The 27,992-nt window shown below is 43.5% G+C and overlaps 1 protein-coding gene across 5 annotated transcripts in view; it reads right to left on the bottom strand.

Annotated features, from left to right (window-relative positions):
- The window catches only part of eea1 (early endosome antigen 1), a 142,556-nt gene that overhangs the window by 113,613 nt on the left and 951 nt on the right, over positions 1 to 27,992 (bottom strand). For 4 of the 5 annotated variants that reach the window (XM_038810968.1, XM_038810972.1, XM_038810969.1 and 1 more), the window contains exons 2-3: positions 17,691 to 17,777; positions 14,665 to 14,793 (exon numbers count right to left, since the gene is read on the bottom strand). In XM_038810968.1, the coding sequence (XP_038666896.1) occupies positions 14,665 to 14,793; positions 17,691 to 17,777 (216 nt within the window). The remainder of the gene's footprint in view (positions 1 to 14,664; positions 14,794 to 17,690; positions 17,778 to 27,992) is intronic. The other variant, XM_038810973.1, reaches the window with a different exon arrangement.

Genomic DNA, 27,992 nt, shown 5'->3' with positions numbered 1-27,992 from the left:
GCAAAAAAGCCTCAGCTGAAAGAGAGAGTAACCACAATATTGGAAGAGAGTCTGTCTGAAACCCTGTGCCATGATCTGAAACTGGGCACTTAATTGCTACCTTTTTCATGCACCTAAATTCCTTTTGCACTCAGGTGGTCCCACTGTACTCCAGACCTCGTCTTACGTCTAATCTGTAAAATGGGCTCCCACTTGTCTTCCAATATCTTAATTATGCACAACAGTTCAGTAAAAAATCCTTAAATGACAAAAGATATGGAAATGACGCTTCCAATGTGTAATCAGGCATCCCTTCAAATGTCTCATTTTGGACCCTGCCTACAGCCTCCAACGGCATTGGAGGAAGGAGAAAACGATGAATCAGCCAAGTTACTGAACAGTCCTGAAAGCAGAGAATAAGACAGCTCTGCCTTTCACATCCTCCTCACTCGTCCTCAAAACAGACGATTGGCTGGCAGCAGTCGCCAGTTCACTGGCCGCTGGAATCACTGGGGAACAACTTTAAGTCCAGCATTTTACACAACATCCCCAGCGAGCTTAAACTTCCTCTTACAGCTTAAAAATAATTAGTCTGACACCTGCCTAACCAATTGATATGAACTGAACTGGCAGAACAGGCTCGAGGAAATGAACGGCCAACTCCTGTTCCTATGCCTGTTCAGATAGGCTTTTAACTTCCTGTTCCTCCTCACTCAAAACAACAGGTAGCACAAAAACAAACCAGCTAGAAAAGCAGAGATGCCACAAATTAAGGGGGCTCCTTTCGTAAGGCTTTTAAGATGTCAGAATATGGTTGACCTATTTAGGTTAATTGGACCCATTTGCCAGTAACTGTAATTGCTGTTTCTAGTTCATTGCTGACAAGTCGGCAAAACATGCAGAGTGGCATTTAAAAAAATTGCAAAGGGACAGCAAAATTACCAGCCGTCTTAAGGCCTACCCCACGGTCATTAAAGTAACTCCTGAACTCCAAAAGTAGCTTCAAAAAACTTAACCGGTGACCCCTGGAGACGCACAACTTCCTTGCTGACCACAAGAGGCGAAGGACACTCTTTCATATTGAGATCATCGCCACCAGACTTGGGTATTATCCTGTTCTGTTAAAATGCTCTGCTCACCAAGCACAATTAGTGGGGTGGGTATTGGGGGGGGGGGGGGATTTAGTCCTTCCACTGTTTTTTCTCAGTTCACTCAAATTTCTGGAGTCCCAATGAAGTTCAGCAACTCAATATATCTGCATTCAGTTCACCAACCTCCATCTGTCAGAGGTAACGAGATCATTATGCTTTCTATTATATTTTTTATATTTTATTTTATAATCTTTATTGTCACAGGTAGGCTTACATTAACACTGCAATTAAGTTACTATGAAAAACCCCTAGTCGCCACATTGCAGCGCCTGTTCGGGTACAGAGGGAGAATTCAGAATATTACCTAATTACCTAATGGCACATCTTTCGGGACTTGTGGGAGGAAATTGGAGCACCCGGAGGAAACCCACGCAGACACAGGGAGAACGTGCAAGCTCCGCGCAGAAGTGACCCAAGCCGAGAATGGAACTAGGACCCAGCCACTGTGAAGCAAAAGTGCTACCCACTGTGCTACCGTGCTAAAAATAAGAAACTAGGGCAATCACACAGAGCAGCGTTGCCCCATTGCACACTCAAAGCAGCTGGCAGTGACAGCCAGAGCTCCACAAGCTACGCAGCCTCCACCCGCCAACTCAACAATCCGACAGACAACCGTCAACTCATTAATGTAGAGACGGTGATATGTGTCGGTGGAGGGGAGAACATGGCAACTTTTATGGTCAGAAAATATGCTTGTGTGTCACAATCTCACAGAAGAGTAGGAGAACACATTGTAAGTTTTCAAAGTGGAAAGAGGCAATGGAAGGGGGAAAAATGGATTCCAGTTTCTGCTTCATAAAAGATTGCGAAAATCAAAGTCAAAAGGTTATGGGGAAGAAGGTCTAATGACATGATGGATAAGCTGCTACAACCCAGGCAAAGAAGATGGAGATATAGAGATGGCTGATGAAAATTAGTGCCCAGTTAAGGGGTCGGCCATTTAGGCCTGCAGGTGAGGAGAAATCTCTGCACTCTTGGGAGTCTTCAAAATTCTCTTCTCCACAAGCATGTGGATTCAAGATCAAGGGAATCAAAGGAAATGGGGGTCAAGTTATGCAAGAAGGCAGAACAGAGGTCAAAGTACAGCTATGATCTCTAAATGATGAAGCAGGCTCGAGGAGTCCAACGGTCTTCAGCTATTATTTATTATGTTCTCATGCAAAATCCACACTGTCATTTTAGGTTGTTGAGGAAATAATCCAACTCTCAGATGTGGATGACCCCAGAACACGCAGTTTCAAACTCAGTTCCCATAGAATCCCTACAGTGCAGGTGGCCATTCGATCCATCGATTCTACACCAACCTCTGAAAGAGCACCCCACCTTAGGCCCACTTCCCCACCCTATCCCCATAACCCCTGTTGGGACATTAAGGGGCAATTTAGCATGACCAATCTACCAAACCTGCACATCTTTGTATGTGGGAGGAAACCGGAGCACCTGGAGGAAATCCACGCAGCAGCAGACAGAATGTGCAAACTCCACACTGACAGTCACCCTAGGCCAGAATCGAACGTGGGTCGCTGATACTGTGAGGTAACAGTGTGAACCAATCTATTAGTTGGAAGAGGCATTGAGACCCGGGTTTAATTTATTGTGAAGCAGACTTCCGTGGCGGATGTAATGGGAAACGGAGGCTCTCCATGCTGATCCCGACTTTTATAGCACAACGGCTGGAGCAAAATTTTTTAAAACGACCAAACATTACATAAACACCAGGACCAAATATATGCCTTGTAAGAGTAAAGATAAAAATGAAAGGGGTCATACATGTTCCTTGGACTCGGAGGCTTCACAAGACTCGACGGGCGGTAAAATGGCAGCGGTGAGAATCCCCCCCCCCCCCCCAGGCGGCCGCGTGTCCAATGGCATCAGGTGCATTGTGACGGCTGAATTGAGAAAATACCACCAAAGCCTGGAAGATGAGATGAAGAGATTGGTCGATGAAGACCTGGCCCAGGTATCAAGTAAATTAGAAGGTATGAGTAAAGTTATGAGGCATGTGGGGCTATGGTGAAAAATGTGGAGGTGACCCCATTCCCTAGACATTGCTCACTGCGACCGAGACCTAGTGCTTGGGCGATCATTGTAAGATTTCACAATTTCAAGAAGAAAGAACAGGTCCTTCGATGGGCCAAAGAACACCAGGATACAAATTGGGAAGGCCACTCGATCTGGCTGTATCAAAGACCGCAGTGCTGATCTGGCAAAGAAGAGAGCAGCTTTCAACGGGGTGAATTCCGCTCTATATAAAAAGGGTCTCCAGTTCGGTCAATTATACCCAGTCCGCCTCCGGGTGCCTGTCGAGGAGAAGGATCACTTTTTTGACTCCCCAGAAGATGCAAACTTATTTGTTCAAAAGCTCAGTTTGAAATCTGTTCAATTCTTTTTGGTTTATATATATTGAAGCTGCTGTGTGTTGGAAGATTTTCCATTGTTGATTTATATAAAGAAATTATCTTTGTTTTTTTTTACAAGTGCTGTACATATTCTTCTTGTTGTGCTGTTGTTATCGTTGTATTGTTGCATCATGAATTTTATCCATGGTCATAGTTTTTCTTTTCTCTGAATATATGGTTAGACGGAGAACCTCCCAGCTAAAGATAAGGTTAGCTGATGGGAGGTAGAAAGTGGGTATACTGCAGCTGCTTTGCAAACACCTTGCAAACACCTTCCTGCACTGTAAATTCTATGTAAATGTAGTCTTGATCAGTTTATGTTCTGTAAAGATTTAATATTACTGCTGGAGATTGTTGTTGTTGGGGGAGGGGGGGATTAGTTGCTTGACCATGTCCATGATACTGTGTTTGTCTGGTCTTAAATCGGGCCTAGCCACTGTCCCGGTGGGATCTCTTGCCTTAGCTTAGCTTAATAGATTTCCTTATTCCTTAATTCTCAGGTGTAATGACTGATCCTGGCGTGAGAGACGGTGGGGGATCTCCTTTCCACCTTGTAACTTGGAATGAGAGAGATTTGAATGGGCCAGTGAAACGGGCAAGGGTTTTTGCTCATCTGAAGGGTCTAAATTCAGGTGTCGTGTTTCTACAGGAAACCCATCTACAGGTGAAGAACCAGAAAAGGCTTCGCAAAAATTGGGTGGGTCAAATTGGGGGGGGGGGGTGGATAGACCCGTGGCATTTCCAGCATACAAACAGTAAAGAATTTTCCTTTTCTTCACATGTTCACCGTGCATACTCCCAAATGGATTTTGTTTTAAATTGTTGACAAGTCCCTCAGCCATTGTCATCATGTTCCTCATTTTGTTGACTCTTGCATTGAGTTTGGCTCTCCTGAACGCCCACCCTGGAAACTAGACACCACTGATGGCAGATTTTATGAACATTTTGTCTCCAGTCATAGTAGGCTTTATTGGTCAATATCTCCTTCAACGTTCTGGGAAACCCTAAAGGCCAATATAAGGGGGAAATTATCCAATAGAAAGCTCATGTCATGAAATTGGAGAGATTGGAATCATAAAAGCTAGTAGACTCCATTTTGGAGGTTGATGCCAATATTCAATTACCAACACCAAATCTACTAATGCACAGAAAAATCTACAACTCCAATTCGAGTTGATATCTATGAACAAACATGTGCATCAGTTATGACATTGCAGGGACACCTTCTGTGAACATGGGGAAAAGGCAGGTCATCTTCTTGCACATCAACTAAAGAAGCGGACTTCTGCCCGAGAAATCCCTCGGATTTGGAATAAGGAAGGCAAGCTAGTGTCAGTCCCTTTCCAGGTTAATGAGGCTTTCAGTTCGTACTACCATGAGCTATACGAGTCAGAGCCTCTTCCAGACACTTCGGACATGACGAGTTTTTTAGATGGTCGAAACATCCCGACCATTGGGGAAGGCAGGAAACAGCTGGGATCCCCCTTAAGCCCAGAAGAAATACCAAAATGTATCAGTCGGCTGCAATCCGGCAAAGTTCCGGTCCTGACGGCTTCACAACCAAATTTTATGAGATGTTCTCAAAGCAGCTCACACCTCTACTATTAAACATCTTTAACAACTCGCTGTGTCGGGGGTCACTACCTCTGACCCTCACCCAAACCACAATCTCGGTGCTCCTTAAAAAGGGCAAGGACCCAGTAGAGTGGGGGTTATATCGACCCATTTCACTCCTTAACACAAACGTTAAACTACTGGCTAATGTCCCAGCATCCCGAATGGAGTCCTGGCTTCTGGTTATAATATCGGAAGACCAGACAGGCTTTATTAAAGGCAGACAGTTGTCGGCCAATGTCCGATGCCTCTTGAACATCGTCCTTTCGCTCCTACTGTTTGGGATCCTAAAAATCACAGTATCTTTGGATGCTGAAAAAGCATTTGTCTGGGCAGGCAAGAGTCCCAGAGTCTGCAGCGCTCTGCTTCGGAGACACAGGATCAGGACTCCCAGACCTCCTGTTTTATTATTGGGCTGCCAACATAGAGAAAATCCTACAATGGCTGTGACCCTGGATCGAATTGGAGGCACGATTTTGCGCCACAGCCTCCTCCCTTCTCCCTGCTATAATTATTGCTGCCCTTCTCCCCGCTGCCCTTCTCCCCTATAGATCTTTCCTCGAGCCCTGAGGTGATCTTCTCCCTCAGGATTGGAAAAAGCTCCGGCACAGTTCCAGCAGCACTTCCACCTTCTCTCACTTGCCCCGATTTGCAACAATCACCTCTTTGTGTCTTTGAGCTTGGGCACATCGTTTGGGTCTTGGAGAAGAGAAGATTTTGTGCACTTCGGGGACTTATGACTTATTTCTATATGGAGGTTCAGCCATCCTCGCGAGACTCACAGATATAGTCTGATCAGCTCCAACCTTTTTTGTTTCTTTCATATTTGGGATTTCTCACGCAAGTTATTTTTTTCCTCCCCCCTGACCCCACCTTCTTCTGTGTTGGAGAAGGTCCTATCCGAGGCACAACAGAATAGAGAGTTTATCACAAACCTGTACAACCCTATCTTATCTTCAGATCCTGCCACTTTGGATAGAGTGTATGAGAAATGGGTTGGGGAGCTAGGCCCTGTACTTACTGAGAAGGCTTGAAGGGAAGCCCTCTACAGGATGATTTCCACTTCATTTTGCACCAGACTGAGTTTGGTTCAGCTCAGAGTATTACATAAAACACATTGGACAAAGGCAAAGATGAGTGGATTCTTTCGCGATGTGGAGGACAAGTGCTCACTTACACTGGCTAGCAATACGCGTGCACTTGGGTCTTGTCCTAAGCTTGCTGGATACGGAGTTTCCTTTTTTGATACACCAAGATTTTGCGGTAACCCTAGAACCCTAGTAGCGATATTTGGAGTCTCGGACTCCCTGGCATTCCATTCGGGGTAGAGGCCGACAATCTCGCCTTTGCCTCTTTAATGGCCAGGAAGCGAATACGGCTTAATTTGAGGTTCCCCCATGCAACCCAAAGCATCCGCATGGATGGAAGACATGATGTCATTTCTACATCTAGAAAAGATTAAGTATACCATTAGAGGCTCGGTGGGGAGGTTCTATCAGAGATGGTGGCCATTCATTTCATTCTTTAAAGAACTGGACAGGGTCGAGAGTTGGGGGAGGGTTGAGTTATAAGTGGTTAGTTTAAATAACAGAGTTGCTTAAACCACTGTATTTTTAATCACTTATTTGGTTCTGTATTTACATAACATGTTTACTTTTGTTAATATTGTTGTTACTGTTTATATTTGATAATTCAATAAATATATTTCCGTTTAAAAAAATTTATTGCAAGTAGAGCACCCCATTGCAGTAACCTACTGATACACAGACAAACACAGACAAACCAGGCACAGGTTTACATGCATACAAAATACCAGAGCTCCTGCTTAATGGAAGCAATATTCACACTTCAAATCAGCAACCGCCAGCAAATACATAAAATTCTACAGCACAGAATCCCTACAGTGCAGAAGGAGGCCATTTGGCCCATTGAGTCGGCACTGGCTCTTGGAAAGAGCATCCTACTTAAGCCCATGTCTCCACCCTATCCCCGCAACCCTACTGGTCTGAGTTTATGCTCCACACGAGTCTCCTTCCATCCTACATTATCTTATCCTATTATTGCATTTCTATTTCTTTCTCCCACAAGTGTTTATCTGGCTTCCCCATAACTGTATCTGTGGTATTCACCTCAACTACCCCCTGGGGTAGCAAGTGCCACCTTCTCCTGAATTCCACATTCAGTTATTAGTGACTATCTTATGTTGATTACCTTTGATTTTAGGCGGCCCACAAAGATCGAAGACCTTCAGAAATTAGAAGAGCTCTATTAGGTTAACCTCCAGGGTCTTCTCTTTTCCCGAGAAAAGAGCCCCAGCCCATTCAATCTTTCCTGATATTGTATCCACTCTATTCTGCTATTGTCCTCGGATCTGCACCTTCGCCAGTACCTCTTACAGGCAATGGTACAGTGATGAAAATAGAGATTTAGATAAATTCCAAGTCCCAATTGCATTCGGCCATTCCTTGATTAAATACTTAACAATAAACATGATGACCAGCTTTCGAACCTGCCATTCTTTGGAATGAACATAGAGGATGCTAACATTTCAATGCAATACACACTTTTGACAAGGTGAGTTTCTCTGCTGACAAGAACAATGTTTTTCAATTAAGTAATAAAGAGCCATAAAATGGAACTTGCATCACATATCACAATTATAGAGTCATAGATATTTACAGCAGGGAAACAGGCCCTTCGGCCCAGCTTGTCCATGCCGCCCAGTTTCTATCACTAAGCTAGGCCCACTTGCCTGCATTTGGCCCATATCCCTCTATACCCACCCTGCCCATGTAACTGTCTAACTGTTTTTTAAAGGAAAAAATTGTACCCGCCTCTACCACTGCCTCTGGCAGCCCGTTCCAGATGCTCACCACCCTCTGTGTGAAGAAATTTCCCCTCTGGTCTCTTTTGTATCTCTCCCCTCTCACCTTAAACCTATGCCCTGTAGTTCTAGACTCCTCTATCTTTGGGAAAAGATGTTGACTGCCTAATCTATGCCCCTCATTATTTTATAAACCTTGAAAAGATCACCCCTTGCATTCATCCAAGCAAGTGGAGAATATTCCATTACACTCCTGATTTGTGCCTTGTAGGCAGTGGACAAGCTTTGGGGGTGCATGGGGAAGGTCAGGCGGTGAGTTACTCGCAGTAGGATTCCTGGCCTTTGACCTATTCTGGTAGCCACAATTTCTATATGGCTGATCCAGTGCAGTTTCTGATCAAATGTACCTCCCAGGATGTTGATTGTGGGGTATTCAGTGATGGTAATGCCATTGAATGTCAAGGGGCGATGGTGTAGGAGATTGCCATTGCCTGCCACTTGTGTGGCGCGTATGTAACTTGCTACTTGTCAGTCCAAGCCTGGATATTGTCCAGGTCTTGCTGTATTTGGAAACTAACTCCTACATTATCCGAGGAGTCGCAAATGGTGCTGAACATTGTGTAGGCATCCAGTCATCTGCAAACATCCCCACTTCTGATCTTACGATGGAAGGAAGGTTGTTAATGAAACAGTTGAAGGTGGTTAAGCCTATGAAACTACCCTGAGGAACTCCTGCAGTGATGTCCTGGAGCTGAGGTGATTAACCTCCAACCATCATTCTTTGTGCCAGGTATGACTCCAACCAACAGGGTTTTCTTCCTGATTCCCATTGATTCCAGTTTAGTTAGGGTCCTTGATGCCACGCTTGGCCAAATACTGATGTCAAGGGCAGCCACTTTCACCTCACCTCTGGCATTCAGCTCTTTTGTTCATGTTTAAACCAAGGCTGTAATGAGGTCAGGAGCTGAGTGACCCTGGTGGAACCCAAAGTGAGCTTCCGTCAGCAGGTTATTGCTAAGTAAGTGCCACTTGATAGCACTGTTGATGACTCCTTCCATAACTTTTCTGATGATGGAGAGTAAACAAATGGGGCAGAAATTGGCTAGCTTGGATTTGTCCTGTTTCTTATGTATAGGGCACACCTGGGCAATTTTCTATATTACCAGGTAGGTGCCAGTATTGTGGCTAGGGGTGTGGAAGTTCTAGAGCACAAGTCTTCAGTAATATTGCCAAAATATTGTCAGCGGCCATAACCGTTGCAGTATCTAGTGCCTTCAGCCATTTCTTGATTGCACGTGGAGTGAATTGTATTGGCTGAAGACTGACATGTGATAAATACATAGAAAATAGGAGGAGGTGACCATTCGGCCCTTCGAGCCTGCTTCACCATTTATTATGATCACGGCGGATCATCCAATTCAATGCTGTGGACCTCGGAGGAGACCGCAATGGATCAGCCACTCTGCACTTCAGGCTGAAGATTGTTGTCTTGTCTTTTGTACATACGTGCTGGGCTCCTCCAGCATTGAGGATGGGGATATTTGTGGAGCCTCCTAATCCGGTGAGTTGTTTAATTGCCCACCACCATTCACGGCTGAATGTGGCAGGACTGTATTATAGCTTCACGAAGTTGATACCTCATTTTTTGGGATGCCTGATGTTGCTCCTTGCTCTCCTGCAATCTTCATTGAACCAGAGAGTTGATCCCATGGCTTGTTGGTAATGGTGGAGTGGCGGTATGCCAGGCCACGAGGTTGGAGATTGTGGTTGCGTATAACTCTGCTGCTGCTGATGGCCCACAGTACCTCATGGATGCGCAGTCTTGAGTTGCTAGATCTGTTTGAAGTCTATCCCATTTAGCATTGCGGTAGGGCCAGACAACACGATGGAAGGTATCCTCAATGTGAAGACGGGACTTTGTCTCCACAAGGATTGTGTGGTGGTCACTTCTACTGTGGACAGATGTATCTGCAGCAGGCAGGTTGGAGAGATATTTGTTACACCCCTAGCCAGAACAGCTACAATACTGGCACCTACCTGGTAATATGGAAAATTGCCCAGGTGTGCCCTATACATAAGAAACAGGACAAATCCAAGCTAGCCAATTTCTGCCCCATTTGTTTACTCTCCATCATCATTATATTAGATTCTCTATCTCCCTCCTGTATTCTGACTCGTCGTTGTTCGAGATCCGACCCACTACGGTCGTGTCATCAGCAAACTTGTAGATGGAGTTGGAGCCAAATTTTGCCACGCAGTCGTGTGTGTGTATAGGGAGCATAGTAGGGGGCTAAGTACGCAGCTTTGTGAGGCCCCGGTATTGAGGACTATGATGGAGTTGTTGTTCATCCTTACTGATAGTGACCTCTGGGTCACGAAATCGAGGATGCAGACCAGTTAGTTTTCACACGTACACATCTGATGAGACCCAGCTCTACCTCATCACCATCTTTCTCAGCCCCACCACTGTCCTTGATTTGTCAGATTGCACATCCGTCATCCAGTACTGACCAATAGAAATGTCCTCTGGCTAAATAATAGGAAAAGCGAAGCCACTATCTTTGGTCCCAGCTTTGAACTTCATTCTCTAACTACCAGTCCCATTCTTCTCTCTGGCAGCTGCTAACAGTTCACTTTTATCCTCAATATCGCATTTGCCCCAGAGATGAGCTACCGACCAGGTGTCCACTCCATCACTATTCTGCCTACTGGAACATCCACAACATGTAGCTCCATCCTGCCTCAACCCTTCCACTGCTGAAACTCTCACTCCAGATGTGACTACTCCTACACTCTCCTGAATGACTTCCCATTTTTCACTCTCGATAAATTTGAGATCAACCAAAGCTCTGCTTCGGTGTCCATACTCGTACCTTGTCCTCATTACTAATCACCCTGTACTCCCTGACCTAAACTGGCCTCCAGTCTGGCAATTCCTCAATTTTACAATTCTCAGGTACTTTTAATTTTCGCCCGACAAGATCTCTCTGCCCATCCAATTCTCTCCTCTTGCATTTCATCATTGGTGGCCATGTTTTTATTTGAAATTCTTGCCTGGTTTAAATTTCAAACAATGCCTGGCAGTTAATTGTCAGTCACCATCAACTGGTGTATTCTCCATGGCAACACTTCTACCAATCAGAGTCAACTTGCCAACGAATGACCATGCTCTTCTTATACAATATAAATTTATAGTTTCTCCTTATATATTCTTCTGATTGTCCTGACGAGTGCACAACGAAAATACAACATGTATTTTTTTCAGCAAAACTAACATTCTTCTGATATTGATTTATGGGACCTTGCTGTGCACAAAACTGCTTGCTGTGTTCACCTGCATGATAGTCACTGTACATTAAAGTTCATTGTAATTCATCATGTGAAGAATTATACAACGTTTGATACCTGATGAGGCACTATTTTCCATTTATGGAATTTTACCCACAAGTACATTTTTTTAAATGAAAAAAAGGCCAGTATTTATAAGAGTTCTTCTCAGACCTCAGTCAGAACATTCCAGAATGCCTTGCAAGAGTCAGTTTTAGGGATATTGCTCGAGGTATCTAGATTGGTCAGAACACTGGGAAAATATCTCAATTCTTCCTTGAATAGTGTCAGGAGTGTTTACACCCTCCCAAGAAGACAGGCAAAGTCTCAGGCAAAAGATGGCACCTCTGACAATTTAGCACTCCGTCAGTAGTCAGTACTGGATTGGATTGGATTTGTTTATTGTCACGTGTACCGAGGTACAGTGAAAAGTATTTTTCTGCGAGCAGCTCAACAGATCATTAAGTACATGGGAAGAAAAGGAAATACATAATAGGGCAACACAAGATATACAATGTAACTACATAAGCACCGGAATCGGATGAAGCATACAGGGTGTAGTGTTAATGAGGTCAGTCCATAAGAGGGTCATTTAGGAGTCTGGTGAAAATGAGGAAGCTGTTTTTGAGTCTGTTTGTGCGTGTTCTCAGACTTCTGTATCTCCTGCCCAATGGAAGAAGTTGGAAGAGTGAGTAAGCCGGGTGGGAGGGGTCTTTGCTTATGCTGCCTGCTTTCCCCAGACAGCGGGAGGTGTAGATGAAGTCAATGGACGGGAGGCAGGTTTGTGTGATGGACTGGGCGGTGTTCACGACTCTCTGAAGTTTCTTGCGGTCCTGGGCCGAGCAGTTGCCATACCAGGCTGTAATGCAGCCCAATAGGATGCTTTCTATGGTGCATCTGTAAAAGTTGATACGGGTTAATGCGGACATGCCGAATTTCCTTAGTTTCCTGGGGAAGTATAGGCGTTGTTGTGCTTTCTTGGTGCAGCGTCGATGTGGGTGGACCAGGACAGATTTTTGGAGATGTGCACCCCTAAGAATTTGAAACTGCTAACCATGTCCACCTCAGCCCCGTTGATGCTGAGAGGGGTGTGTACAGTACTTTGCTTCCTGAAGTCGATGACCAGCTCTTTAGTTTTGCTGGCATTGAGGAAGACTGTTGTCGCTTCACCACTCCACTAGGTTCTCTATCTCCCTCCTGTATTCTGACTCGTCGTTATTCGAGATCCAGCCCACTATGATCGTATCGTCAGCAAACTTCTAGATGGAGTTGGAACCAGATTTTGCCACGCAGTCGTGTGTGTACAGGGAGTAGAGTAGCAGGCCAAGTACGCAGCCTTGCGGGCCTGGTATTGAGGAGTATTGTGGAGGAGGTGTTGTTGTTCATTCTTACTGATTGTGGTCTGTCGCAGAACAGGTTGAGAGAATGGTTAGTAAAGCATATCGGATCCTAGACTAAGAGGCATAGAGTACAAGAAGTAAAATTCTACATTGAACTTGTTCAAGTCACTAGTTTGGCCTCAGCTGTAGTATTGCATACAGTTCTGGGCGGCACACTTCAGGAAAGATGTGAAGGCATTGGAGAGAGTGCAGAAAAGATTCACAAGATGGTTTCGGGGTAAAGAAGGGTAGATTGGTGAAGTTGGGATTGTTTTCCTTGGAGGGAAGGAGAATTGTATGAGCTATTTAAAATCATGAGGAGTCTGGACAGGGCAGATAGGGAGAAACCGTTCCCACTCGTGTAAGAGTCGAGAATGAGAGGGCATGGATTTAAAATCACAGAAGAAGCAAAAGGGAGATGAGAAAAAGCTTTTTGGCTAAACAAGCTTTTTAGTTACAGTCTGGAATGCACTACCCGAGAGGGTGCTGGAGGCAGTTTAATCAAAACGTTTAAGAGGGTAGTAGATGGTTATGTGAAGAGGGAGACGGTAGGAGAATGGCACTAAGTGAATTGTTCATTTGGAGGGCCAGTGCCAACACGATGGGCCGAATGGCCTCGTTCTGCGCAGCAACAGTTCTGAAATTTTGTGGAAAAACCTTTGAACCAATAACCTTGCATCCTTATGATGAGATTCATACATGTAGTTTAAGCGTTAGTCCCAGCATCAAGTTGGAACCCATTTTGTGACCAGCAGAGCATTAATCATTATAGGAAGGAATACAGGCCACTTGGTCCATCCTTTAGGTGCTGCTCTGTGAAAAAGAAGTTGCGCTTATTCCCATATCTCTGATTTTTGTCTGTAACCCATAGGTTCCTCACCTTCATGGACTTGTCCAACTGCCTTCAGTGCCTTTTCATGTTGAGCATTCCAGATCCCAACAATTTTCCCCAAGTGCAAATATTTCTCCTCAACTCCCATCTTGATATCTGGCCAACGATTTTCAATCTCTGACCTCTGCTTTTTGACCAATTCGACACACGGAATAGTTTTTTTTCCCTCAATCTACCCAATTAAAATCTCTCAACAGCTTAAAAGCCTATAGTAGGTTTCCTCTTAACATCCTCTGTTCCAAGAAGAACAATCTGAACTTTTCTAACCTCTCCACATAACTTCTCTGTACCCTGACTAAGGCCTTTACATCTTTCCTGACGTATGCGGCACAGAACTGTCCACAAGACCCCGACCGAGGCCTAACCAGTGACTAATGAGGTTCTAGCACAATCTCTTTGCTTTTATATTTTATTCTTCTATTTATAAACCTAAGTAGCCCGCATGCTTTTTAATCACCTTATCAACTTGCCCTGGCGTTTTAAAGATTTGCATTAATAGACATCAAGGTCTCACCACTCATTACACTTCAAAATTGTGCTATTGACATATTAGTCTTTTTAAAGTGAATCACTTCACACATCTCCACATTAAACTCCATCTGCCATACTTCAGTTAATTTAACCAACCTGCGGGTGTCACCCTGAAGCCTGTTAAGTATCTGCATCCCTTATGTAGCTGAGCGGAAGGTGCAGCTGAGTGGAAGGTGCAGTAAAGGGACCAATTCTTTCAGCTTCCCTGTAGCATCTCCCCACAGGCTGAAATAGAGAGGCTGCCACGCAGGTTTGGGCACATAGATACTGCACAGCAGGGCACTTTATCTGAATAAAGAATTCCCACAACCTTCCCTTGCACCAGTTGTTGAGCCAATAAGTGGTCTTACTGAAGGACGAAAACTTTGCAATGGGAGACAAACTCAATATACCACCAAGCAAGCGTAAAGCATGCTCTACCAGACAGAAAAAAAAAAGCCAGCTCCCCAAGACAGCAGCAAAACAGGAAAGAAAAAAAGCAGGCCGCTTTCACGTCAGAAAGAAAACCCGCCACCACTTTGCATACCGTCACCCACCCAGACAGAATTCAAACAAAAAAGCAACCCACGCTAACGGACACTTCGGGATTAAGCTGCTCCTGTGTCGCCCTGTCTGCCACAGTGTGTTCGTTCCGGTCATGCTCAAACAGCTCAGTTGGTGTTAGAAACGATTGCATACAGATTGGACAGATGAACCCCTGGAAAAAGTGTTAACTTTCAGAATTATAGTTGTGATTAAGAGCAAGATCAAACACAGTAACTCATAACATTATCAACAACTCTGAAGGCAACACACAGGCACAAAATGCACACAAGAGTTTTGACCACACTAGTGAAGTAGATGAAACTCCATTTTGCAGACATGCTTAAACGAAAGCCTGAAAGATGAACACTTTTGTTACCTCAAGTCGTGTAATGAATGAGCAATACATGCTGGCATGACAACATTAGAGATAAGCCATTCAGAAGTGAAATCACGAAGCACCTTTACTCACAAAGGGGAACAGAATCTGGAGTTATTTCCCCAAAGGGCTCTGTACGATGGGAAACACAGAAAATTGCAAGTCCCAAGGTTGATGAGACTTCTGTTAGGGGAACAGTATTGAAGGATACGGAGCAAAGGATGGTCAATGGAAATGGGATACAGGGCAGCCATGATCGAATTAAATGGTGGTACAGGCTTGAGGGGCTGAATAGCCCCCTCCTATCACTATACAGATTAACAGCCTTAACTTGATGAGTAACGCTTAGGGGAAAGTCACATCCTAAAGGGAGTCGGTAATATAAAGTCAAAGCACCTAAATCAAAGGCTAAAGCCTGCCTCGACATGCAGGAGTCTGCACCAGGGTCTTGGCTCCAGGTGCTCAGACTCTACCCTGCTTTTGTCCATTTCCATTCCAACTCTGACATACCCGTCAGTGCATCCGGTCAGTCTCTCTCCCTGGTATGGAATTCACTGTACTGCCTACTTCAAAGACCTTAGCTGTCCAATCAACTCCTGTTTACTTTCTTTCAAATGCACTGCAAATCACACAACAGGGATTATTCTTGTTCCCCCAAACATTCGCCCGTTTTATTCTGATACTTGTTTGTCCCACCCAAAGTGTTAACATACCTGAACAGGTGCAGACTGAGCTATGGTGCAAGTCTAACCCTATTTTGGGTTTCGAATCAGACTGCCAGCACATGCAGCCTTTTCACCCCCATTCTCCTATCTCTCAGCGTTTGTTCATCAAGCAGGCCTGGCAAGAAGCCTGTCACCTACCTTCACTCCCAACTGGTAACCGGTCAGTACCAAGGAACGGTCTCCAAGGGCGGACGGAAATACATTTAATATGATTTAAGTTTAATGTCCTAATTTTAATGGACCAACAATAATGACCCTTCTTTTTGCTTAGATTGAAGAATAGATTAAAGAAACGGGGATAGGCCAGACACCCCTTGAGCCTGTTCCATTATTCAATGAGATTAGGGCTGATCTCTATCAACTCAATTTTTCCACCTTGGTTTCATAATGCTTTAAACAACCCTGTCAATCAAAAACCTATCAATCCAAGTTTTGAAACTTTCACCAGATCCTCAGCATCCAGAGTCTTTTTTTTGGGGGGTGAGGGGGGGATGAGTTTGAGATTTTCACGAGCCTGTGTGTGGAACTACCTGATCAAACCCAATACATAAAAATTGAAGGAGAACAAAACTGGTCAGACCATCTGGTCACTAACCTCTCAAGGGCAATGAGAGCTGGACAATGTACCTTGGCCTTGCCCACAACACTCACATCTCAAAGTGAATGGAGTAGAAAAGTGCTTCCTGATACCACCTATAAATGGGCACTGTTATGAATGCAACCTCAATTTTGGTCAAGATCCCAGATTAGAATCTAATCTATTTGCATTTGGTAAAACTGTGAGGAAATGTTTCTGCACCACAGGAGTGATAACACTGACCAGTATAATGAAACAACTTTAATTTGAACACAGAATTAGGCACATAAAATCCTCATGGAATCCCTACAGTACAGAAGGATGCCATTCGTCCCATCAATTCTGCACCTGCCCTCCCGAAAGAGCACTCTACCTCGGCCCACTCCCCCACTCTGTACCCATAACCCCTTGGCCCCACCTAACCTTTGGAAACTGAGGGGCAATTAAAACATGGCCAATCCCCGCACATCTTTGGACTGCGGGTGGAAACCCGGAGAAAACCCACGCAGACACGGAGAGATGTGCAAACTCTACACAGTCACCCAAGGCCAAAATTGAACCATGGTCCCTGGAGCTGTGAAGCAGCAGTGCTAACCACTGTGCCACCGTGCCACCCAACAACAAAGAAATAACTTTACAGTTAACAGCATCTTAACTTGCTTCCAGACTTCTGCCTCTGTATTCCAATTAAGCAAACACTTATGTATAAAGGTAACAACCAGGTTTTACTTGCTTTTCTTCATGCAGGGTCCTTGAAGAGAAAAAACCTTTTTTAGGACCACCTGAAAACCTTCTGTTCAGCTTGGAGTCCTGGAAGCAACTACCTTTTCCAAACAGACCTGGCCACTCCCATTGGTTACACCAGTTGCACTCAAAGCACACAGCATTCTTTTGGCTCTTTTTTCAAGATATGCCTTGATTTATTTAGCCAAGCTCAAGCCATTACAACATTGCATTAGCTCTCTATTTGCAAGCAAGTAAAATGGCTTTTAATAGCTATTATGAAAACACTTCCCTGCAAAAATCACTGATTATTCATCTTTTAGCAGGCATACTGTCTGTAAGCATTTAAACCCAGGTTTTAATAATATCACTGCAAAATATAAAATATGGTCATTTCTCATGTTCATCACAGCCACACTATTTTTAAGGTTATATCCTCCCGTTCCGGATTCTCTCAGTCAAAATAGTTTTGGTCTATCTACTCTGGAAAATCTTTTATCTGTTTTAAATAACCTCAATACAATCCTCCCTCATGTCTGTGGTTGACTGTATACACATCTAGTCTATGAAACATTTCAACCCTTTCAGAAGATCTATTGCAGCAAGGAATAAAAAGGCTTCAAACAGCTGGCTTTGAAAGAATTAAACATAGTTTCACAGTTACTTACCTCAGAACCACCTTCATCATTGACTTCTACAGCAGGTGCTGCTGTTACTGGGCTGTCCGGGTCAGAGTTCGCAGAGCCAAGAGATGTCTGTGAAAAAAGGAAAACATTGCTGGGTTGGATTCAATTAACTTTATCGACTAAATGTCACCTGCGGTGGCGCAGTGGTTCGCACTTCTGTCCCATGTTGCCGAGGACCAGGTTTGATCCAAATCCTGGGTCACTGTCCGTGCGGCGTTTGCACAATCTCCCCACGTCTGCTTGGGTCTACCCCCACACACCAAAAATGATGTGCAGGGTAGGTGGATTGGCCACATTAAATGGCCCCTTAATCGGAAAAAAAGAATTGGGTACTCCAATTTTATTTATTTTTTAATTTAAGAAAAAATAAAAGTCACCAGTGTGGGAGGTGACTCACATCGGGCTAACCCAGGCGAGAATCATGCAGGCCCAAAACTATCCCTCTCTCCAGCATCCAAAAGTTCCCTCTGCTGCAGACTTCCTGATCCCAGGGGCACAGTCATAAGATAAGAGTGCTGCCTAGTCTTCCACTAACAATTGATGGTCAGTCAGATATGACAGCTCACTTCATGAGTGCGACTACAATCCAAAACCCACGCTGAAGGGTAACTGTTAGCCTAAGCAGATCTCCGACGACTCCGTGATAGGGCAGACAACCATCTCCACCAACTCTTATGGGGATCCAAGTACTTTGTAAGTGTAAGGAACTTGGCAGCCAATTTGCGCAGGAGATCCCTTAAACAGCCATGTGGATTAAGACCAGATAATTCCTCTCAGTGGTGTTAGGTAGGACAGCAGGGAGAAATGTTATTTTCTGAAATAGTACCATGACATTTTTACATCCATCCGAGAGGACAGAAAGGGTCTCAGTTTAATGTCTCATTTGAAAGAAGGCACTTCTTTCCCAAGCACTGCCCTGAAACATCAGCCTGGACCTTGTGCTTAAATAGGACTTGAACCTCGGACCTTCTGACTAAAGAGGCACGTGTTAACCGCTGAGCCAAGGCGATCACCTCACCAACAGTCTGGGCTTCCTTTAAAGAAGGGGATTTGTGATCGATATTGTTGCTTTTTGAGCAATAGAATCATGGTGTTCAACAAGCATTTAGCATTGACTAGCAACTGAAATGTTAATCAATGCCACTTAAATTAACACTTTATCACCGAAAGCATCAGATCAATGAAGGGATAGGTTATAATTAGAAAGTTCATTTTCTAAATGTATTCCAGTAATTTTCCACCAAATCAAGAAACAAAAGTGAAAATGTAATAACCTTTCCGTTAAAACGTACAATATTAGCACGTCCTTCACAATTGAAGTTTAAGGACCGCTAAGAAATATTTAACTGAATTCTTTAAAGAATTGTCCAGTTCATTTTAACAAGTGAACATTCTGTAGCCAGACTTCCAAACGTCACAGCAGATACTGCACAAGTCAGCTGGAAAGAGTAAGCTGGTTGGGTTTTAATGTCGCACTTGGAAAGATTTCAAGTCACTTCAATTAGAGAATCCATAGGGGACGATTCCCCAATATTGGGCCCAAGAGTTAATGCCGTCGCGTTTCACGACGGCACGAACCGGGCCCGGTTACGTACGATTCTGGCCCCCACAGAGTTCACACCGCTCCAGCTTCCTTTCGCGGCGCCAAATGGGCAACACGTCAATCCATGCATGTGCAGTTGGGCCTGCCATCCTGCGCATGCGTGGGGGACTTTTTTAGCGCGCCGGCCACGACTCAAAATGGAGTCAGTGTTCAGTGGCCGGCCGTGCCAGAAAGTAGGCCCGGGGGGATCGTGGGCCAGACCCCATCAGAGGCCCCCCTCCCCGGTGAATGAACCCCCCCCCCCCTCCCCACAGGCCACCCCCCCTGACCGTTCCCGCAGAGTTCCCACCAGCAGCGACCAGGGGTGAACAGCGCCGGCGGGACTCTGTCGTATCGGCGCGGCCTATTGGCCCATCCAGGCCAGAGAATCGGCGGACCCTAACCCTAATCGGCGGCCCCGCCGATTCCAGCAGCCCGCGCCGCGCCAAACGCGCCAACGCAAATGGCGCCGATTCTCCGCACCTCGGAGAACCGTGCGTCAGCGTCGGGATGTCGTGGCGCGGTTAAGGCATTTCCCTGGCCCGGTGCGGGGCTCGGAGAATTGCCCCCACAGAATCCCTACAGTGCAGAAGGAGGCCATTCAGTCCATTGAGTCCGCATAACCCCCTGAAAGACCATTCTACTTAGCCCCACTCCCCCACCCTATCCCGTACCCCACCAAACCTAAACATCTTTGGACACTAAAGGGCAATTTTGGCATGGTCAATCCACCTAACATGCGCATCTTTGAACTAGTCCTTTGAACTAGTTGTACTTGATCTATAAATTACACTGAACACACCCACTAACATTTTTTTTTTCATGGCTTATAATCCAGGCTGATGTTTCAGTGCGGTACTGAGGCCAGAGGTAACATCTTTCAGATGCGATATTAAGCCAAGGTCTGTCAATCCTCTCATGAGGGTGTGAAAAACCTCACTGCACTATTTGCGGGATAACTATTGCAGGACAACAGGGATAATCACCCTCCTCTTTTTGAAAGTACTGCCATGGGACTTTTTGCATCCATCCGAAAAGGTCGACAGATCCCCAGCAAGAGGAAGGTTCGACTTTCATCATCGAAGAGGGTAGGACTTGGGAAATGTCCCACCACCTTTGCAGAAAGGGATAGAAAACAGAGGAGTTTCATTCTGGGCTGTGGGGGAGGTTAGTAATATCAGGCGTCAGGCCCACCACCATTGGAAAGAGGTTAGAGGTAGTTTAGGGTGCCATAGCTGGCTGTTTAGAGGTCCATCTCAGTATGCGGGACGTTTTCCCAGTTAAAATGGCAGCAAAAGAAAGACCAGCTATCTAACCTTCACATCCCCGCACACCTCCCCATACCCAACCCATGACCCCACTTCAATCCCTCCATGCTATGTTATGCCCCCCACCCACCTGCCATGGCCCCTCAAAGCTGCAATGCCAAGTTACGACAAGTCTATTCACCCACTGTACAGAATTATGAACCCTATAGTAACAATAGGGTGTGTGATAAAGCTTTTAAAAATTCATTCACGACTTTCCAAATTCGTAAAATAATTGCTTTTACTATAGCCCTAGAAAAATGTCAATTATCCAAATTCTTTAAAGTAGCAATAGCAGAAACTGCAGGCATTTGACACATTTATCTTATGTGTATAAATACTGTTCCATTAACAAAATCAATCACAGATGCTGTCAATCAAGCTATGTTTCCTCTGAGATGCAGCTGTTTCAACAGAGTAATGGAGATCTGGGCTCTCAGCCAAGAATCCATAATTCAGCTTGGTCATGGTGAAGAATGATGTGGAGATGCCGGCATTGGGCTGGGTGGGCACAATAAGAAGTCTTACAACAACAGGTTAAAGTCCAACAGGTTTGTTTCTAATCACTAGCTTTCGGAGCGCAGTTCCTTCATCAGGTGAAGAATGGTTGCTGAAGTGGATGCTTCAAACGTGTTGGACCATATTCACGGAGTGGGTGCTTCAGGAAGGGCAGGGTGGGGTGGAAGACTTACTTCAGAGCCAGCCTGTTACCCATTGATGAACTCTTAGTGAACTCAGGCTGACTCTCGACAAGGGTATTTATACAGCAGCACTAGGGGGAGGAGTCGTGGGTGGAGCCAAGGGTGGAGCCCAGTACAAGTTCCTGAGTACTCTCAGAGCTACTCCCCCTAGTGGTTGGATAACACTACTGCGCTCACAAAGACAGTGTGAATTATCATATCATATATATTACATTCATCACAACCTGGAATTATACTATGCTGTACTAGAACCTGACTTATAAATTCTACCATTTCTCCCAAACGAACAAAAGAGGTACCAGAGAAGATGCAAACAAGATTTCCAGGGCTGATGCCAGATCCAAGAGCATATACTTATCAGGATAGATTAAAGAAGTTGGGGCTCTTTTCTCTGAAAGAGAAGGCTGAGAGGCTGACTCGTTAATCGTTTTTAAATAACGACATTCACCACTTAGTCCTGTAGCTGTTATTCTGACTCTAATTGAGAAGTCCAACATTAAGGTAGTTCTCAACTCTCCTCAATTAATCCACATAAGTGTTGCTTAAGATCTCAGATCCACAACAACTCTGCCTTCAAAATCAACGTCTGTCACGTACCATAACTGCAAAGCCCCATTTTAATCATATTCTGCAAACTGTCATGAGAATGTCACTTTAAGAAATGTTTGGCTGCTCATGTTACTGCAGTGATGTCAGCGTGTGGGTGGAGCTGAGCTCTGGCTCTGTTTTTTAAGTTTCACTTTGAGAAAAGCTTGGGTTTGTCTGTGTCGTTTTGGTTTTGTTTTCAGTGTGTTGGAACTGAAGCCAGACAAAGCAGGTGTACTGCTGTTCTCTCTGCCATGAAAAGACTATCTCTTGATCATTTGGTAAATTCAGAATTATAAATGTTCTCAGTGGTGACTATAACCTGATATGCTTTTGTTAAAGGTTTTGTTTTTAAGTCTTCTGCTTGTTAAAGTTCAGCTCACAGATTATGTAGTGTTGTAGTCTTTGGGGGTCGTATTTGAATTAATGGTTGCTAAGATGTTCACTGTTTGTTTCAAAAAGGTAAACTTGAGTGAAGAGAATAAACATGGTTTTGCCTTAAAAAATATTTTTCCATTTCTACTATACCACACCTGTAGAGTGGGCCATGTGCTCCCCATACCACAATCTATTAAAAGTTATGGGTCAGGTCAACTCCATAATACTTTGGGGTTCTCTAAACCCTGGCCCATAACAAATTGGGAGCTCGAAGGGGATAAAGTCTATCTATTGGATTGGCTTAGTGAACTTAAAGACAGTGAGGGGTGAGCATATTGTGGTTGCTTTTCAGGTGTGGTATTCCAGTTTAAGTAGGGAGTGTGTTGTGGACAATGGCTCTTTAAGAGGCTCAGAAGTTTTTGGGGGTGGAGACGGTCACACGCAGTACCTTACGGACAGAGACTAAAAGCAGACTGTTAGATTTGGCAAAAAACATTGCAGTTAACATTACCTGACAAAATGCGAAAAGGTGAGGTAATTATGGCGGTGACTAAGCATTTAAAATTGCCTGAGATACAGTCTGACTCATTGGAAATGGCAAAAGTTCAGTTACAAATTAAACAAATGGAACATGAGAAAGAATTAAAGCAGCTTGAATGCAAAAGAGATAGAGAGGAAAAAGAAAGAGAAAGGGAGATACAGATCAGGGAAAAGATAAAGACAGAAAGTTTGAACTTCAGAAATTGGCCATGAAACATGGTGGTCGGTTAAAATTGGCAGGCATAAAGGGAAACGTACAGTTGGATGATAGTGATGAGGATAGTGAGAAAGAGTGCTATAGTCAAAGGCTTGATGGGGATCTATTTAAATACATCCAAGCATTGCCAAGGTTTGATGAGAAGGAGGTAGATGCTTTTTCATTTCATTTGAGAAGGTAGCTAAAAAAATGAAATGGCCACAGGACATGTAGGTATTACTGATTCAAACAAAGCTGGTAGGTAGGGCTAGTGAAGTGTTTGCATCACTATCAGGGGAGGTATTGGAGTCGTATGAGGTGGTGAAAAAATCCATCTCAGGTGCATATGAACTAGTGCCTGAAGCTTACAGACAAAGGTTTAGAAATTTAAGGAAAGAACCTGGTCAAACATACATGGAGTTTGAAAGGATCAAACAGAGTAATTTTGTGAGATGGATAAGGGCTTTGAAAATAGACAAAACGTATGAAGCTCGCAGAGAAATTATACTTTTGGAGGAGTTTAAAAATTCAATTCCTGATGTAGTGAGAACTCATGTGGAAGATCAGAGGGTTAAAACTGCGAGGTTAGCAGCAGAAATGGCAGATGACTATGAATTAGTTCATAAATCAAAGTTTGGTTTCCAACATCAGTTTCAGCCTGTGAGGGATAGAAACTGGGGACATGAGAAATACTCACGTGGTAACGGTAAAGGTGACCTGATGGGAGATAATAAGGAGTGTACCTCAGATTAAAAAAGAAATCCAGAAGGGTGGAAAAGAAATGAAAAGTTTCAAATGTTTTCATTGCAATAAACTAGGCCATATAAAGTCAGTGTTGGTGGTTGAAGAAAAGCACTGGGAAGGCTGATGTGGTAAAACAGGATAAGACAGTGGGGTTTGAAGTGGTAAAGGAAAGCCCAAGTGAAGCGAAGGAGCTGCAAAAGATTGTACAGCCTGATCAAGAGGTGATTGATAAGAAGGTACCAGATCTCTTTAAAGAATTTACTTGTGTGGGTAAAGTTTACTCATGTGCATCAGGAGGAGCAGGTAAAGAAGTCACAATTTTAAGAGATATGGAAGCAGGTCAATCTTTAATGGTAAGAGATGAGGAGGTATGTAGTTTGGGAAGAATATTGCCAGAAATGGTGGTAATATGTGGAATTCAGGGTGAGAGGAATAGTGTTCCATTATATATGGTAAGGTTGGAAAGTCCAGTGAAGAGTGGTGAAGTGGTAGCTGGAGCAATAGATAAACTATCTTGTCCAGGAATACAGTTTATCTTGGGTAATGATATAGCTAGATCGCAGGTGAGAGTGATGCCTACTGTGGTTGATAAGCCAGTAGAAAATCAGACAACTGAAGTGTTGAAGAACGAATATCCTGGAATTTTTCCGGATTGTTAGTAACAAGGTCGCAAAGTCACAGGTTAATACAAGAGGAGAAATCAAAGAGTGAAGATGAAGTTGAAGTGCAATTATCAGAAACGATTTTTGATCAGATGGCTGAAAAAGAACAAGAACAGGTGGAGGATGAGGCGGATATTTTTAGTTCAGGAAAATTGGGGGTATTACAACAGACAGATGTAGAAATAAAATGGATGTATCAGAAAGCATACACGGAAGAGGAATCTGAGGGGATACCAGAGTGTTATTACCGTAAAAGTGATGTCTTGATGAGAAAATGGAGATCTTTACATATGCAGGCGGATGAAAAGTGGGCAGAAGTTCATCAAGTAGTATTGCCGGTAGGGTATAGAAAGGAGGTGTTGCGAGTTGCACATGAGGTACCAGTGGGAGGTCATTTGGGAATTTTAAAAAACTCAAGCTAAAATCCAAAAACATTTTTATTGGCGTGGATTACATAAAGATGTCATTAAACTTTGTCAATCATGTTACACATGTCAAGTGATAGGGAAACCTCAAGCAGTGATAAAACCAGCACCCTTAATACCCATTCCAGCATTTGAGGAACCTTTTACAAGGGTCCTAATTGATTGCATTGGACCGCTTCCTAAAACAAAAAGTGGGAATCAATATCTTTTGACGATAATGGATGTGTCTACTAGGTTTCCAGAGGCCATTCTAGTACGTAATATTACAGCTGAAAAGTTGTGGAGGAGTTACTTAAATTCTTCACTAGATATGGACTACCCACAGAAATACAATCGGATCAAGGATCGAATTTTACCTCAAGGCTATTCAAAGAAGTTATGGATAGTTTAGAAATAAAACAATTTAAATCAACTGCGTACCATCCAGAATCGCAGGGAGCGTTAGAAAGGTGGGATCAGACATTAAAGGCAATGTTGAGGGCTTATTGTCACAATTATCCAGAGGATTGGCGTAAAGGAATTCCATTCCTACTGTTTGCAATTAGGGATACACATAATGAGTCGACCGAATTCAGTCCTTTTGAACTAATTTTTGGTCATGAGGTAAGAGGTCTACTTAAATTGATTCAGGAAAATTGGTGAGTGAGAAATCGGAACTTACATTATTGGATTACGTGTCAAATTTTAGGGAACGGTTAAATAGAGCAGGTGAATTGGCTAGATAACATTTAAAAGTTGCACAAAATGTGATGAAGCGGGTAGCAAGCAAGAAATCCAAAGTTCGTAGTTTTACCAGTGGAGATAAAGTTTTACTATTGTTACCAGTCGTAGGTGAGCCTTTAAAAGCTAGGTTTTGTGGACCTTATCAAATTGAAAAGAAATTAAGTGAGGTGAATTATGTGGTAAAAACATCAGACAGAAGGAAGACTCACCGTGTGTCATGTGAATATGCTTAAAAGGTACTTTGAAAGGGAAGGAGAGAAAAAGGAGGTTTTAATGATTCAAACTCAAAGTGACGAACCAAATCCAGATGACTGTGAATTTGACATACCTCAAATTAAATTGGAAAATGAGGATCTTCTTCAAAATTGGGATACATTGTTGAGTTACCTTCCAGAGGAAAAACAAACTGACCTGAAAGAGTTATTGATATCACATGGGCAAGTTTGTGGAGATAAATTGGGAAGTACGAAAATGGCTATACATGATGTAGATGTGGGAAATGCTGTTCCAATCAAACAACATCCATATAGACTTAACCCTTAAAATTGGCACAGGTTAACAAAGAGATTGAGAGTATGCTTAGAAATGGCATAATTGAAGTGGATTGCAGCCAATAGAGTTCACCCATAGTGATGGTACCTAAACCAGGCGGTACCCAACGGTTGTGTGTGGACTATAGAAAGGTTAATGCAGTTACAAGAACGGACTCTTATCCTATCCCACGTTTGGAGGATTGCATTGAGAAAGTGGGACAATCAGTTTTATTTCCAAAATGGATTTACTTAAAGGTTACTGGGAGATACCTTTGTCCAAAGGGTGAAGGAGATTTAGGCTTTTGTGATTCCAGATGGTGTATCCATTTCAAAGTTATGCCGTTTGGCATGAAAAACGCCCCCAGCCACAATTCAACGGTTAACTAAGAAAGTTGTTTCAGGATTAACCAATTGTGCGGTATACATCGATGATACTGTAATTTTCAGCCAGACATGGAAAGAACATTTAAAACATCTGATGGAGTTATTCGATCGACTTCAGAGGCAGGTTTGGTGATAAACCTAGCCAAAAGTGAATTTGGAAAAGCCCAAGTCACTTTCCTTAGCCATACAATCGGACAGAGTCGAATGGTCACACGGGATGTGAAGCCAACAGTTATTGAGGAGTTTCCGATACCCTCGAGACGAAGGGAAATAATGCGATTTCTTGGCACGAGTGGATTTGATCGAACATTTGTGAAATGTTTTGTAGCGTGGTTGCTCCACTGATAGACTTGCTGAAGAAACGTCAAAAATTTCAGCAGACAGCGGACTTTCAACAGGCATTTGACTGCCTGAAAGCTGTGATAACCAATGCTTGTGTTGGAGAATTACAAGGGACTCTGATCAGATTGAACAAAAGTATCTGACTTTAAAGAGAAATGCCGAGGCGTAGAGAAATGGATGGATCGTGCAGAGACCTTCTTGTTCAAAGAGATTGTCAATCGAGAAGGATTTCAGTTGGAGGAAGAACGAAAAAAAAAGGACTATATTATTATACCCATTTGCGAGTGGTGTTTTTTGAAACAAAAAAGTATATTTACAGTGTGCATTTCTTAAAGGATAGTGAGAAGGTGAAAAATGAAACCATATTGAAGTTGATGGTTTATTTTTTTTCTTGGGGGGAGGTGTCATGAGAATGTCACTTTAAGAAATGTTTGGCTGCTCATGTTACTGCAGTGATGTCAGAGTGTGGGTGGAGCTGAATTCTGGCTCTGTTTTTTTAGTTTCAACTTTGAGAAAAGCTTGGGTTTGTCTGTGTCTTTTTCTGTTTTGTTTTCAGTGTGTTGGAGCTGAAGCCAGACAAAGCAGGTGTACTGCTGTTCTCCAGTCTGCCATGAAAAGACTATCTCTTGATCATTGTGATGATTTCAGAATTATAAATGTGCTCAGTAGTGACTTTAAAACCTGATGTGCTTCTGTTAAAGGTTTTGTTTTCAAGTCTCTGGATGTTAAAAGGACAGCTTACAGATTACTTAGTATTGTATTCTTTGGGGGTTGTATTTGAATTAATGTTTGCTGAGATGTTCACTGTTTGCTTTCAAAAAGGTTAACTTTAATTAATAGAAAGTACACATTGTTTTGCTTTAAAAAAAAATATTTTTTCCATTTCTGCTGTACCACACCTGTAGAGTGGGACATTGCTCCCCATATCACAATCTATTAAAAGTTGTGAGTCAGGTGAGAGGCTGACTCGTTAAAGGTTTTTAAATAACTACATTCACCGCTTCGTCCTGTAGCTGTTAATCTGACTCTAATTGAGAAGTCCAACATTAAGGTAGTTGTCAACTCTCCTCAATTAATCAACATAAGTGTTGCTTAAAATCTCAGATCCATTTTCTGGACTTCCTGGCTCAGAGATAGGTAACTGGGTCAATAGCAGCAGCAACCCGGGGGGGGGGGGGGGGG

Source organism: Scyliorhinus canicula, chromosome 11 (assembly GCF_902713615.1).
Source record: "Scyliorhinus canicula chromosome 11, sScyCan1.1, whole genome shotgun sequence".
In the NCBI taxonomy this organism is placed as follows: domain Eukaryota; kingdom Metazoa; phylum Chordata; class Chondrichthyes; order Carcharhiniformes; family Scyliorhinidae; genus Scyliorhinus; species Scyliorhinus canicula.
Note: the sequence above shows the minus strand (reverse complement) of the source record. Positions and strands in the feature narration are given on the sequence as shown.